The sequence below is a fragment of the Meriones unguiculatus genome, chromosome 2, assembly GCF_030254825.1.
Source record: "Meriones unguiculatus strain TT.TT164.6M chromosome 2, Bangor_MerUng_6.1, whole genome shotgun sequence".
In the NCBI taxonomy this organism is placed as follows: domain Eukaryota; kingdom Metazoa; phylum Chordata; class Mammalia; order Rodentia; family Muridae; genus Meriones; species Meriones unguiculatus.
Genome location: NC_083350.1, coordinates 25,796,115 through 25,811,221, shown reverse-complemented (window position 1 = coordinate 25,811,221; position 15,107 = coordinate 25,796,115). Strand labels below are relative to the sequence as shown.

General features: G+C 45.5%; 1 protein-coding gene across 4 annotated transcripts in view; it reads right to left on the bottom strand.

Annotated features, from left to right (window-relative positions):
* Positions 1-3,569, bottom strand: part of Piezo2 (piezo type mechanosensitive ion channel component 2) — a 358,636-nt gene extending 355,067 nt beyond the window's left edge. For all 4 annotated transcript variants that reach the window (XM_060377179.1, XM_060377181.1, XM_060377180.1 and 1 more), the window contains exon 1: positions 2,678-3,569. In XM_060377179.1, coding sequence (XP_060233162.1) covers positions 2,678-2,741 — 64 coding nt within the window. In that variant the 5' untranslated portion in view covers positions 2,742-3,569. The remainder of the gene's footprint in view (positions 1-2,677) is intronic.
* Positions 3,570-15,107: the final 11,538 nt, after the last annotated feature.

The following is a 15,107-nucleotide window of genomic DNA, read 5'->3' as shown; positions in this document are numbered from 1 at the left end:
AAAAATCTCTATTTCCTGTAGACGGGCAGCAAGTGCCAAAATAAGGTGATTTCTACCTAGCCTTCCTAAAGATGTAGTGATTCAAGGCACCAATCATCTCGGGACCTGGGTCATCTTTCCTAAGTCACAGCCAACAAACAAGGGATTCTTGGAGTGAGCCTCTTCGGAAGCTCTTCTCTCTCCATCCAGGGGCTTCTCCTCTTTCCTCTCTCCCATCAGATTTTGTGAGACTGAAAGAAGTCACGCACTATAAGCTGAGCTTGAGTACCACTGCCTGCTCCACACACACACACACACACACACACACACACACTGAGGTTAATTCATATCACCTCACACCTCACATATCCACATGTGTTCACACCTTAAGCACACACTCTTACATACTCATACATCCACTTTACATTAGCATGCTTTCACATCTCCTTAACCCACAGAGGTATGGGACTGCCGAGGAAAGACTAAGACTAAAACAGGGGAGGTGCCCCCCACTTAAGCCCCAGAAAACTTGCAAGGAGGCAGGATGGGTCCAGGGCTACTATTCCTGTAGTCCTACAAGTGCAGCTACTCCCAAGAAAGTCCCAACCTCAAAACAGACTCCATCTGCATCTTGAGATAGGCCAAGCCCATTGGCTCAAGCTTGCAAATAATGGACACTTCGGGGAAGGATTTTGGAAGAAATAGGAGGAACGATGGAGCAGCAACCACAGCTTTGGAGCAGTCCCTTGCTTTGCCTCAGGGCCCCTGGGGCCTCTGGACTATACTACTTTCCTTTGGATGTCTGAGACCATTTGTCCCACTAAAGGGCTCCAGGAATGCATCACCAAAGTCTAGTGGAAATGACTCCACACGGCCTCTGTGGCTTGGAGGAAAGTGGCGGTGAGCTGAGTCCTGCAGAAGCCCCAAACCTAGATGAGACCACAGGCAACCAAGGGACCATACCCTGCTGTCATTTCAGAGTGGATCCAGATGGTTATAGATGGCCTCCTGTTTAACTCTCCCAACAGCCACTGCAAAACTACTGCCCCGGGCAAGGGGTGAGGAATCCTAGTGGGTAGGAGAGAGAATGCAGCTAAGGGGGTGCAGGGAGGAGGTGAAAAGGCTGGGGACAGGGAATAGGGCAGCTTCTGACCCAAGGGCCCAGTATCTTTACAATCTTTACAAGCTAAAGGTCCCCAATGAACTTGGGACCTAACTAGATTCCAATTAGCAAATCCAGGTGCGAGGTGCATCCAAGAGAGGAGACAGAAATAGAGACACCACCTGTGTCTCAAGAAACCTCTTGATGCCCTGCGCATCAAGAAACCTCTTCAAAATCACTTTTAAAGCTAGCAGGGGAGACGTTCGCATGGACTTTGAGGAAGCTGTGCTCCTGCTCCACACCAGAACAGTGAATACTGACCAAATGGCCCTGCCTGAAGCCTAGAAATTCACAGTCCAGGTCAACACCAGCCTGTCAGGGCTGGCTTGTTTTCCTCTAGAAGCACCTGTTATCGTGCCTTGGTGCTCACTCCTCTCTCAGAAACCCGTTTTCTGCAGTTTTTTGGCAGCTAGGTCTCCCAGAGGCAACAACTAAAGTTGTTAGTCCTGCAGACATCCAGAACTGGAACTGCGTTTTTGATACCTGAGCAGATAACGCATTCAGCATTGATGTAATTCCCAGCTTCCCAGCTCAGTCAGGTACAGAAGCAGACCAAACAAACAAAAACAAAACTAAACACAAAAAGGATCCTTTTCGTGGGAGGGGAGGGATCTCCTTGTAATAGCAACAACTTGATACGGAGTTATTTTCTAGCTCTCGTGTGAGTAGGGGGAGCTCTGTCATTTTTAGGACTAGGATAGAATGTTATACTCATGGCAAAAATTTGCAGACTCCTGCTGCTGCTGTGATCTTCAGACCTACTCCTTCTCCTAACCCCCTGGAGCCACTGAGGAAGATGAGGTGCTCCTTGGGAGCATGACTAACATCCCCCCCCAAGGGACTTTCTTTCTGTCCCAAAGAGTGAGTTCCATTTCCTAATCCTTTAATATCACCGGAAAGCTGGCGCCAGCGATGGCCCCAGCACCCGTCCCTTCTTGTTTTAAATGGAGGTTGTTGTGAAAGTTCTCTATTTAGAGAATCATCAAGGCATTTCCTTCCACCTCGTCTCTCCTTTTCTTTTTACTACTACTGTTGGAACTGTTGGCTTCTTCCTATATGGTTGCTGGAGTGTAGGCTGAAGGAGAGACGGCCTGAGACCCTTCTGGTCACACCATGTGCTGAGCGTCTAGAAACTCTGGAGAGGAGGGTGATGGTGGTGGCTGTGATGGGTGTCCCAGCACGTTGCTGTTCTTACAAGGAGGGAGGGTCACTTGTCTGCAAGCGCTTTCCAGCTCTACTAGCATCCTTTACACACAAGTCGGTATTCCTCTAACGGTAGCCCACGACTGACTACATTCAAAGAAACGGGTCCCCACAGCTTGCCAATCCTAGTTATCCCAACAGACTTAAGAAGACCATGGTCCTGAGCCTTAAACTGCCAAGTTAGAGAGCAGGACTTTCATATTCCAAACAGTACTTATCCAAAGCTTCTGCCACTCAGACTGCTCAGCGGGCTCTCAGAACCTGGACCGGGTTAGAAAGCCTTCTCCCAGGCCCCCTTCTGTCTTCCGTAGTCACCCCCATCAGCACACTCACCTACTGCCAGGCAGATGGGGAGCAGCAGCCTGAAGACCAGCCCGCACACCACCTCCGAAGCCATCGTGTTGTGGGTCCTTGATAGTCCGAGCAATAGGGCGACGTTCGAGGGTCCCTAGAGCTGGGACGCCAGGCCCATGTCTGCCTAGGGCCTCATGGGGCCGGCGGCTCGTAGCCGCCCTGGCATCGTCTCAGCTGGTGCGGCGCGCTCGACGGGCTGGAGCCGCGGCTCACGGAGCTCTCGGCAGCCACCTAGCCAGGCACCGGAGCCCCTGTGGCCCTCCCATGAAGTGCGGAATCAGAATCCAACTACAGCTGCTCCAGGGGTCGCCTGGGAGGGAGCCAAGGGAGGGACACACTCTGGGAGTGGTGAGGGATGGGGGCGGCGAGGGAAGGGGAAGAACGACGGTAGCTGTCCTCTGCTCTGGAGAAGGCGGTCAGGGATGGCCAGGAGTTTCTAGCGGAACCCCTCCGAAGCCAGCGTGTCCGGCAGGCACAGCCGGGGCTCCGATGCCCACGCCGACTGCGGAGCTCCCGGTGCGCTCTGGAAGCCGCGTCCCGGAGCCCCAGCCTCGGGGCGGGCCGCTGAGCCGCTGCTGCGCTCGGCCTCAGCGCCCCCGAGCTTCAGGCCAAGGAGAACCTGGCGCCGGCTACGGGGCGCGCAGAACCATTCCCGACACGCCGGGGTCGCGCTGCCAGCCTGCGGGGATGCGAGTCCAGACCTTACCGCGAGGAGCCGGGGCAGGAACCGAGACCTAGTCACTGAGGGTGCGGCGCCACCACCGCGACTTCAGAGAGTAAAGAAAGCCCAGGAACCGTGCAGGCGCCCCGCACCCCCAACCCGCGGCGGAGCAGCCTCTCCGGAGCCGAGCAGCCCCGGCTCCCCGGAGGGCGCGCGCTTCTCCACCTTCAATGAAACTTTGCAAGCTCTCGCTCCCAGAGCGGCGTGTCCCGGGGCCAATGGGAAGGCGACTCCTAGCGGCACCGAGCTCGCCTATGCTTGCAGGCTGAAGTAGGCTCTGAGCACCGCACCGGGCTGGGGCGCGGCGCGTCCCTGCAGCACCCAGGCTCTGCCCTAGGACCCACCGGGTGTGGAGAGTGGTTTAGGCTCGCAGTGGACTAGCGCTGGTCGCCACTGCTCGCTGCATGGCCTCCTAGGCCAACAGCTCTTCATGTTCGGTCTCTGCATGTGGGTCTTGCCACCCTGTCCTTGTGTAGTATCTAGAACCAGAGAATTACCTAACTCCTAAGGGAAAATGTCCAGACCTGGCACAATTGCTAGGGGCTTGGATGCCTTTGTGGGTGGTGTATGACCTCTGCTATGGCCGCACTACTCTCTGGCATCGATCTAGAATCCAAACTCATCCCGGACACATGTCAACACTAATGAAAAGTTGCTACTCTGAACAGGTTCTGGGTAATACTGGATCTTTTTCAGATCAAACATGAAGATTCAGATAAATGTTGAGCACCTCAGGGAATTTATCGGGGTTTTTTTGTTTTTTGTTTTGGTTTGGTTTGGTTTTGGTTCTTCGTTTGTTTTTGCAATTGTTTTGTTTCTTACTTATTGGTATTCCCAAGAAGAGTATGATGGGGCCCGGGAATGTTCTCCTAATAGCCTCCTACTTACTTTCTTTGTAGACAAAATCTGGTCAAATCTGGTTCTAGCTGGGAGTCTCCTCTGTTCCTGGGTCTTTGGTTTCGTGTTATTGAAGAATGGAGTCTTTTTGCTGGTATGAGCTGAAGAGCTCTCAGAACCAGGAAAAAGGAAATCATAGAAACGATATGCTGAAGACCACTCAGGACTGTCAGGTCCATTGACAGAAGTGGTAGGAAGCATTTGCCATCCTCTCCCAAACCGTACTCAGTGCTCACTGGTTGTAAAGGTTAGAACGGCCGGCCCTTGGGGTGGACCAATAAAAAAGTCAGCACTTCTCAGTTCTTAGGCTAACACCCTGTCACTTTAACCATATAAATGGCTCTATCTTCTCTGAGATGCAGTGAACTTCCACCCCGAGTTCAGGTGCCTAAGTCAATTCTCTAACACAGAGAAATTTAAAAGCGGTCGAAAGCTTATGAAGATGCCTGGTGACATAAGCCACCCTAAGGAAACCCCACATCTAGGCAAGAGCAGCAAAGTAAGACCTTAAAAAGGAAAGTGCCTAAACTACCAAGAAATGTTCTGTGCATTGTGGGGTGGTACAGCTTTTTCTTGGGCCCTAACAACAAGAGGGAGAATGAAACACCCTTAATTTTAAATGGCTTTGTGTCAAGGCATACATCCTGTTTTCTCTGACCCTTTTTTTTTTCCCTGTTCCTTATGGCTTTACCTCACCAACAACTGTCTGCATTTCCTTGAAACCACTACTTTGAGATGCCCACATGGAGACACAGCAGGACAAGCAGCTGTCTTACCAAATACACTTCTTGCTTCTTCTGCTGTACTGGCTACCAACTAGACTTCCAACATCCGCCCTGAAGAGGAAGGAGTTCCAGGTGTCTAGACAAGGTCTGAGGGAGGTATTCTGTTCTGGCTACAGCTGGAACTGCCTGGAGAGCTTTGTGAAAATCCGAATAGGCAGTCTCCACACTCCCCAAAACCCTGAATTAATTAGTGTGGGTTCACACTACACATATATTTCAAAGCTCTCAGGTGCTTAGGTATACATGTGGTAGAGAACCATTCAACAACTTTACTTGTGTATCAGAACCCAGAAAACACACATCCAAGAGGATTTTGTATCACCACCACCAAACCAGATCTACCCTCTGATGCTTAATTTCTACATGAACTGGCTGACACACAAATATCAATAGCCAGAAAAATTATTTTTTTTACCACTGCTGTTTCCACTCATTGTCTTCCATACCTGGAGGAGGAGGGTTCGCCGTCTAGACAGGCTTACTTTGGAGGACTCACATCCTATCAACTAACAAGTCCTTGTTCAGGATCTCGCCTGACATGCCATGCTGAGGAAGTAAACCTTACAGAGCGCTGCTAGGCATATCGTTCTGGTCCTGTACTGTAGGTTTAGCACAAAGAAGGCAGTAAGCTCATGTCTGCACCTTGCCTGATAAAGGATGGCTTTGTCTGGTTGTTACTATCTAGGGTCCTGACTTTTCATCTAGAAATAAGGTAAAATAAGAAAACCCACCTACTACAGAGTGCTACATGTGTAAGGAAAATGTGTGCAGTGTTTAGAGAAACAGGATTCACTGTGTGTGTGTGTGTGTGTGTGTGTGTGTGTGTAAGATTTATTTGTTTTTGTTATATGAGCATTTTTTCCTGCATGTATCTATGTGCACCATGTACCATGCCTGGTGCCCAATGAGGTTAGAAGAAGGCACCAGATTCCCTGGAACCAAAAGGCTATGAGCTGTTATGTGCATGTGGAGAACCAAGCCTGGGTCTTCTGAAAAAATAAGAAGTGCTCCTAACTGCTGAGCCATCTCTCCAGCCTCACTTACACTTTTTTTTTTTAATTTGGTTCAGTGCTGTATTGATTGACAGTGCCATTCAGTAAAAGCTAGCTTTGGGATCCTGGAACCACAGACTCAGTCAGCTCTCCAACATGTCGTACATGTTTCTCCCGCTACCCACTATGAAAAGAGGTTTCCGTTGTTTCTAGCGGGAGGGCAGGTTTAGTATCTGAAGCACTCCCACAGACAACACCTCAGAGTGTTCAGAGGGACCTCTTGCTGACCGGAACACCTTCAGTTGCCTATTTCTTCAGACTGCAGAGGGTCTGTTCCTTTCTGCCTCCAAATGCTCTCTCAGCAGTTTACCAAACCACTTCTCATGAACTAGCAAATATTCAAGAGGGCCAAATGGCAAGTCTTCCAGAAGCCTCGCCCGACCAAACAGGAAGCCTTCCAAAAGCCTCACTCATGCACTATGCCGCTGTCAACACCCACCTCTGAATTGTCGTGAACTTCTCCTTCACAGGCTATGCCGGCAGCAGCATGAAATATACTATTTGGCACATATATACATATGTATATTTTATATGTGTGTGTCTACATATTAGTATATGTATATATTGTGTTGGCTTATGTAAAAAGAAAAACAGTAGTCTTAATCGCAGATACTATTTTCCTCTATCCATCCAACAGGAAAAGATCTCTTTCAGTCCCACCCACTCAGGTATTCTGTTAGCATCTTTAAAAGGTCTCCAGGGTAGCAGCTAACTTTATAAAGTGGCGTCTCTACAGGGAAAATGAAGGTTGTCAACCCAGCATTTTCTTTCTCCAATGAATCCTGCCAAAATCCATTGGCGCCACCCATCCTGTGAAGAATGCAATGCCCCTTGCCAAGGGAAAGCAGATGCCTTCTCGCACTGATGATGTGTGCTTTCCTTACTGTGTACCAATATAATATTTTAACGTATACATCACTGTGCTTTCATAATAATTGTTATCGTTTCTTTAAGGGACAGTAGTCATTTGTAAATTAGTTCTGTTGAGAGCCACACAGGAGTTGGCTTTTGAACTTAAGAAAACATGGGGACTGGGTCAAATCACCTATTAAGCAAAACAGCAAGTTGCAATTTTTAAAATCTGTTTTAAAAGGAAATTGTGTCTGCACTAAACAGTTACACACTCCTGGATTGTCATTATCTTTAAATAATACAATATAAAATATATGTATGGCATTGGCACTGTAATAGATATCAGAAGTAATTAAGAGAGTAAAGCAAGAAATTGTGTGTAGGTCACATGCAAGTACTATGCCTTTGTATATGAAGTGTTTGGAGGTCCTCAGATTTTGGTATGCATAGGGGACTTAGAGCCAGTCCCCTATAACCATGAAGAGATCACTGTGGATTATAAGGCTACAATTTTTTTTAAGAGTAACCATTAAAATTTTACAACTTCAGTATTTTCAAGGTCCTCAAACTTAAAGACTTAGTCTCTAGTGATTTTGAAGGGACATAATCTTGTTCTGTCCTGCTGGAAAATCACCCCCTATAGTGTTCTCTGAATAGTCGACAATGAAATCCACTCTTTCTGACATCTGGCTCATTGATGCAAACTTCCTATTGGGTCTGCAGAAAATTCATATCACAGCCTTTCATACAATTAGGGATATAATACATATCCTGAATCTGAAGCTGATTGCTGATTTTGTGTCTGCCCCTCAAGGATTTTCAAAAATTAACCTTCTGACACGTAGACACATTAGCTTTCCAACTGATTTGCCAGCCTCAAGCCCCACATTTCATCTGTAAAGTTGACCACAAAAACAAATACTGCTTCCAAATGAATTATAGTTTACTAGCATCGTTTCATAACACACACACCTAAGATTTCATATGAAAATAACAGAAAAATTACATTTTGTTTTTGTTGTAAAAATAAACATATAGAAAAAAAGAATTTTGAGTTTGTGGAGGTGGTAGAGTGCTGAAGTTGGTGACTAGCCTTGGGCGCCACAGGCACCCAGGTGGCCTATGCTAAAATATGAAAAGCACCATTCATTATTTATAGCCAGCATCAGGAGTAGGCTTTATCCTGGGGTTGCCTGGCTGTGCTCTGTGAATTGGTTCCTGAAGCCTTTGAAGAGGCTGTTGGTTATGACCTCACTTTGTCCAAAAGGGCTTATCAGACTCTGAAAAAGCGTCACAGGAAGATGCTGGAATTTGGGAAGTAATTTAGCAGTGGATCGTGATAATTTAGGGTGCCCATGTCCTAGCAGGTATTGTAAGTTAATAGGTACATATTTCAGGGTAAATGGGATTCCAGGTATATTGATTTGAAACTCCATCTGGACCCCTTCAACAGTCACAGAAAGGTTAATGTTGCTAGTTAATGCAGGCTTTTTAGATCATTGATCCTCTTGAGAGATTTCGGCTGTATGGAAGCACGTGGTCATGTATGAGGCCAACAATGCCTTACTTCTACTTAAAAACTAGACTGACATTAGCCTGTAAGGAGGACCTACCGGAGCCCTCAGAAACTGTGGCCGGTTAGAAGTCTTTCACTTCCCTACAGCGCCACCTTTTGGCTGAAATGTTTAAAAATGTGTCTACCTTTAAAGAAAGCCCGCAATTAGATACACTCATCAGGCACCCATACACTCAGGAAGCCAAAGAGAGACTGATGGGCTCTGAAAATACAGCAGTGGGCAGAACCAACACGACTTTGCCTTCTTAAAGTGGCCGTTTATTAAGGTCGGGCGGCCATCTACCAGTAAGTATAAATAATTAAGTAAGTAAAACCTGTATGCAAAAGTATTAGGCATCAGGGGAGGGAAAGTAAAGGAATCAAGTCTCTGGAGAGCATCTTGCAGAGTGACCAGAGCTTTATCAGAATGTTGCTGCCTGAGGGCCCATGCTATGTCCTGTTCCTCATTGTCTCCCAGGGACTCAAAACAGGATGGGGCCTAGAACAGACACTGGATATTTGTTAAATAGATAAACAGCTTGTCTAGATGGTGAGAGAAAGAACATCATTTCACAAAGAAGGAATGGACAAACCCCCCAGAGGCCACGGAGGCTCCATTCTGTCACCTACAGGTTCCATGAAAGTTTATAGCAAAATCTCTCAAATCAGAATCCTTTGGCAGGCAAGGGTCCTGCATCCTGTTTCCTTCAGCAGGCGATAGTCCCTGCTTCCTCCCTTCTGTGAAGTAATGCAATCAGGCAGCTCCCAGAGTCATTTCTCCATTTCCAGTGAGGGAAAAAAATGCTTTTAGTTATATCTTACCAGTAGAGTCAAAAAACTTAAGCATGAGAATAAAATGTGCTACAAAATGTGAAGTAATGGTCCATCAGGGTGTGTCTTGCTGACAATAACTGCCAGCTTTCTTCTCAAACAGCTTAAAAGTGAGTTTATCTTTCAGCCAAAGACAGTGACTATAACCTGGACCTATGGATTCGGGTTCCTGCCCATAACATCTTCCAATAAGAAGTGGTTTCATGTAGCTTTTACAGAAATCAAAAGAAGTCATGAGCCAAGGCATTTTCAAATGCACCAGGAGCGTCAGATGAACGGGTTACAGCAAAGGAAGAAAAAGTTTAAGACTTTGATGGCATCTCTGACTTGCAGGCCGGTCAAAACTAGTGGTCTGCTAAGAATGCAGCTCGAAGAATATACTCAGGAGTCAAAAAGATATTAGATCAGGCACACGGGTGAGTGGTGACTCACGACTTAGGAGATTACGAACAGCCCTGACTCTGCAACATGCTAATTGTCTCAACCACACTGTTCTAACCAGTCTTGGTCAATTGGCAGAATCGTCAACACAAGTGTGATGTTTGTTTGCTTAATTTCAGTCTATGGTCTTTTCTGAATCCTGAGTTTCTAGTGCTATGTAACCCCCTAAACACTTACAATTTTAGTCACTCTAAGATATTTGCTCTCCTATCTCAATTAAATCTAGGGAGGGCCACACAATTTGTGGGCCTTAGTACCAAATAAAATGTGGACCCTTTGTGCAAATAGCAAGAATGAAAGTATAGCTAGGAGTCCTAAAATATAAGGCATCTTTTTTTCCACATAGATTTTCCCACAGCTTCTCTCTCTTACTCTGTCCCTCTCTCCTTTGTTCTTTCTCTCCATCTCAAATTGTCATATCATTTTGATTTGCCATTTCATATTTTTCTAAGTGTTTAACCTTTTTAAATTTTTTATTTAACTTTTATTAATTACACTTTATTCATTTTGTATCCCCCCATAAGCCCCTCCCTCCTCCCCTCCCGGTCCCACTCTCCCCCCCTTTCTGCATGCATGCCCCTCCCCAAGTCCACTGATAGGGGAGGTCCTCCTCTCCTTTCTGATCATAGTCTATCAGTTCTCATCAGAAGTGGCTGCATTGTCAGGGTTCTAGGTTATCTCCATGAATAGTCCTTGGTTGGAATATGAGTCTCTGGGAAGTTCCCTGTGTTCAAATTTTCTTGTTCTGTTGCTCTCCTTGTGGAGTTCCTGTTCTCTCCAGCTCTTACTATTTCCCACTTCTTACATAAAATTCCATTCACTCTGCCTGACAGTTGGCCATCAGGCTCAGCATCTGCTTTGACAGTCTGCACAGCAGAGGCTTTCAGAGGCCTTCTGTGGCAGGTTGCAAGGTTGTTTCCTGTTTTCTTCTTCTGGCTTTCAGAGGCCCTCTATAGCAGGTTCCTAGGTTGTTTCCTGTTTTCTTCTTCTTCTGATGTCCATCCTCTTTGCCTTTCAGGATGGGGATTGAACATTTTAGTTAGGGTCCTCACAAAAGGGCTGAAAAAGAAATTAGGGAAACAACACCCTTCACAATAGCCACAAATGACATAAAATACCTTGGTGTAACCCTAACCAAGCAAGTCAAAGACTTGTATGAAAAAAATTTCAAGAAAGAATTAGAAGAAGATATCAGAAGATGCAAAGATCTCCCATGCTCATGGCTTGGCAGGATTAACATAGTAAAAATGGCCATCTTACCAAAAGCAATCTACACACTCAATTCAATTCCCATCAAACTGCCAACACAATTCTTTACAGATCTGGAAAGAAAAATTCTCATCTTCGTATGGAATAACAAGAAACCCAGAATTGCTAAAACAATCCTCTACAATAAAAGATCCTCTGGAGGTATCTCCATCCCTGATCTCAAGCTGTACTATAGAGCAACAGTTATAAAAACTACATGGTACTGGCATAGAAACAGAATGGTGGATCAAGGGAACCGAACAGAAGACCCAGAAATAAACCCACACACTTATGGACACCTGATTTTTGACAAAGATGCCAAAACCATACAATGGAAAAAAGATAGCATCTCAACAAATGGTGCTGGTCCAACTGGATGTCTACATGTAGAAAAATGAAAATAGATCCATACTTATCACCCTGCACAAAACTGAAGTCCAAGTGGATTAAAGATCTCAACATAAAACCAGACACATTAAATCGGCTAGAAAAAAAAAGTGGGGAATGCCCTAGAACTCATAAGTGTTTAAATTTAACATGACTTTCACCATGGTAAATCATATTCCACAATGCCAGTTTTAAATACAAATACAAGACGTGAAATATCTTAGGTAACATTGTATTGCTGGGAAGAAATGCTTATAAAGGAAAGCATTCAATTGGGAGCTTGCTTACAGTTTCAGAAGTTTAGTCCATTATCAGCACTGCAGGAAGCATGGTGGCGTGCAGGCAGACAGGATTCTAGAGAAGGAGCTGAGAATTATACATCTGGAATTATACAGGGAGCCACTGGGCCTGGCTTGGGCTCAAAGCCCACCCTCAAAGACACACTTTCTCCTAAAAAGTGACACCTACTAATCCTTTCAAACAGCACCACTCCTAAGCATTTAAATATAATGAACCACCGAAGGGGGTCATTCATTGATAGTCAAAGCAGCATATAACAAATGAGTTTGTACTGTGTAGCTGGTACACATATGGTCACACTCTGCGAGTTCAGCTACTGATAAGTAAGAAAGGGCTGAAAGAAAGCAAATCAAGAGCCTGCTGTTGCCTGCCTCTCTTTCCTGGGTCTTTGCTTACGACATCAGTAGCTGGCTAAGAAGGATGGCAATCAAGCAGTGAGCGACCTTGGGAGAGCTTTTTGATTCTTGAGAGGAACACCCTCAACTCCTTTTCTGCATTTGAGGAGATTCTGCTTCAAAGGGAAACATTGTGTCTTGGGGTGAGGCTGACACCCTTTCTGCCCCTTTGTTAGCTACAGATGTGTTCTTACCTGGATCTCCAATGCCCCACCCAGCCTGGCTCCACTGGAGTCCTATGAACAGCCCCATCTGGAGTCAAACACAGCACTGACTGGGAACTGCAGTGTATGTTGTCACTTTTGCTCTGCTCAGGCCCATGGCTGTGGGGGATGGGGGACGCTCACGTGTACTAGATGCCTACTTTGGACATCTTTCTTGTAGAACTCTTCACCTCATCCTTTGAGACCAGCTGGCCAGGGAGCCCTTAGGAGTCTCCTGGCTTCATCACTAAAAACTGGATTCAGGAACAAACTTCCAAGTCCAGCTTTTCATTTGGATGATGGGGATCCAAACTCAAGTACTCAATTAGAGCAGCTCACATTATACCCATCTCTCCAATCCCTTGGCGTAGCGACCTTTAAAACTTCACCAATGGATCTGCTCATGAAATTCACAGTAGAAATGTGCATTGCTTGGAATCACTTCATTAGCTCCGTATCAGCTCCATCAAACTCATACATGGTGCTGTGTGCCTCAGAGATGAACCCTAGTTGTCTCTTTGTGTGTTATTTCACACTGCAAAAGCAAAAACTTGATATTTTCTCCTGTCTGAACCATCAAAGTGTTGCTGCTTTGGGTCTTTTATGACCACAGCTGTGAACTTTAAATAAAGCTGAATCTCCAAGAACTTCCCTACCAGACCAACTGTGACTAACGTTCCGGCTGGAGCATGGCCACTTGCTAACTTCAGACTTCCATGTGCATCCTGTTTCTACAAGAACAAGTTTCACTTTGCCTCCCCTCCTTGAGTGTGGCCACTGTTGGCTTTTCCTAGCCACTTGCACGAGCAAGTGGAAAGATGCCATTGAGCTGTCTAGAACCACCAGAGCAGTGAGAACTATCAACATTTGTTAACGTCAGGCATGGCTGTGACTGTAGTCCCTTTTTACTTGAAGATGACGGATGATAACTGAGCACACCGACACCCTTCATTTTCACAAGTGAACTTGAGCAGGACCTGGGCCAGGTTTCCTGTGCACGAGGCAGCTCCCTTCTTTTGCCTCTCATGATGGTGCTTCCTGGAGTAATAAGGCAGATCCTCTTGGTTTTTAAACTGGTTGTTTGCATGCAACTTCCCTTTCTGCTTTAAAGTACTTCCTAGTAGATTTTTGTTCACACAGCCACTGTGGATATTCTTGCACAAGTACTTTGGAGAAATGTAAAGTCATGTCTCCAAGATGAACATCCAAAAATAGACCACTGGTTCTGAGCAGAGGGCTCCCCTTAGCCACACAGTCTTTTAAAGATTTACACCTATTTATAATCCTGTAAACAGCTCATGAGAACTCAAGCTGCTCCACCTTCACTAGTTCCTATAGATCACATACTGAGATTCTATAATTTATCTGAATTTGATAATTGTTATGCATATATCTTAATCATACATGTATAAAAATATCTTGCCTACTAAATGAAGTCACACTACAGACTGAACACAAGGACCTTCCTCACTAATAAGCTATATTTCGATCACTTCTTGAAGTTTTTTTTTACATTCTTATATGATCTGATGAAATAATTTTTGGTATGGAAACCTTTCAACAGTAGCTTAACCAAACAGCTAAGGATTTTCTTCACACCGAGAGTCCAGAATGGGCATCCGGGATGGTATAGCCACACCCTAACATCCACTGCATCTCCATCCACAATTCTGTAGCTCCCAATTCAACCAACCACACCTGGAAAACACTTGGAAAAAGAAATTGCCTGAGAGCTGAACATACGTTAACCTTCTAATCGCCAGCATTATCTAAATACCACACCCACTATAGCAATTGTTTGCATAGAGTATATGATGGTGTGCATATTACAAATACAGAGAGACGACAGGAGCTGCAGAGCAGTCCTGAGTCAGTAACATGCAAGCACTTTACGTTTTCATACAAGGCATCCAAGCCTTTGTGGATTTTGGTACCCACGTGGCTGTAGGAGGGGCTGAGATCTCTTCCCAGAGATGCTGAGAGATGACTGTACTCATTGTGAACCGCTGAATTCTTTTTCACCGTGCGCTCAATATCAGCTCTGTCTCTGGTCCTGCTTTTTGTTTTGTTTTGTGTTGTTTTTTGTTTTGTTTTGTTTTGTTTGCTTGCTTGCTTGTTTGTTTTTCATGCTGAAGAAGAACCCCATGGCAAGAGAGCTCCAGGTGCATTCTGGGAAACCTTAGGCTATTGGTTTATCATTCTTTCTCTTCAGATTACTTCTCCTCCTTCATCACGGAGGTTCATGGTCTGGTCAAGGTTTTACTGCTAGTATGAAGCAGAGGTAAGAGCAGACTCTAGACAAAGTTTTCCCATTGTCCCACAGTGCCTCCAGGAGTTCAGGAAATGTGTTCTGTGTATGAAGTAATAATATCCTGTGGGGAGGTGAACTGTGAAGGCTCCCATTCAACATTATAATACCTACCCACATTCATTCAGGGGTTTTTGAGCACAGAGGGTCTTTTGAGTATGTGTTTGTTTTACTCTTCCTTCCTTCCTTCCTTTCTTTCTTTCTTTCTTTCTTTCTTTCTCCTTTCCTTCTTTCATTCCTTCTTTCTTTTTTCCTTCTTTCCTCCCTTCCTTCCTTCCTTTGCTTCATTCTGGAGATAAGAGCTCACTATGTAACCCCAGATGTTCTGGAATTTGCTGTTTAGACTAAGATGTCCCCAAACTCATAGAGTTCCATCTGCCTGTGCCTCCCCAAGTTCTGAGATTAAAGTACCACACAGAGTTTTGGGGGTGGGA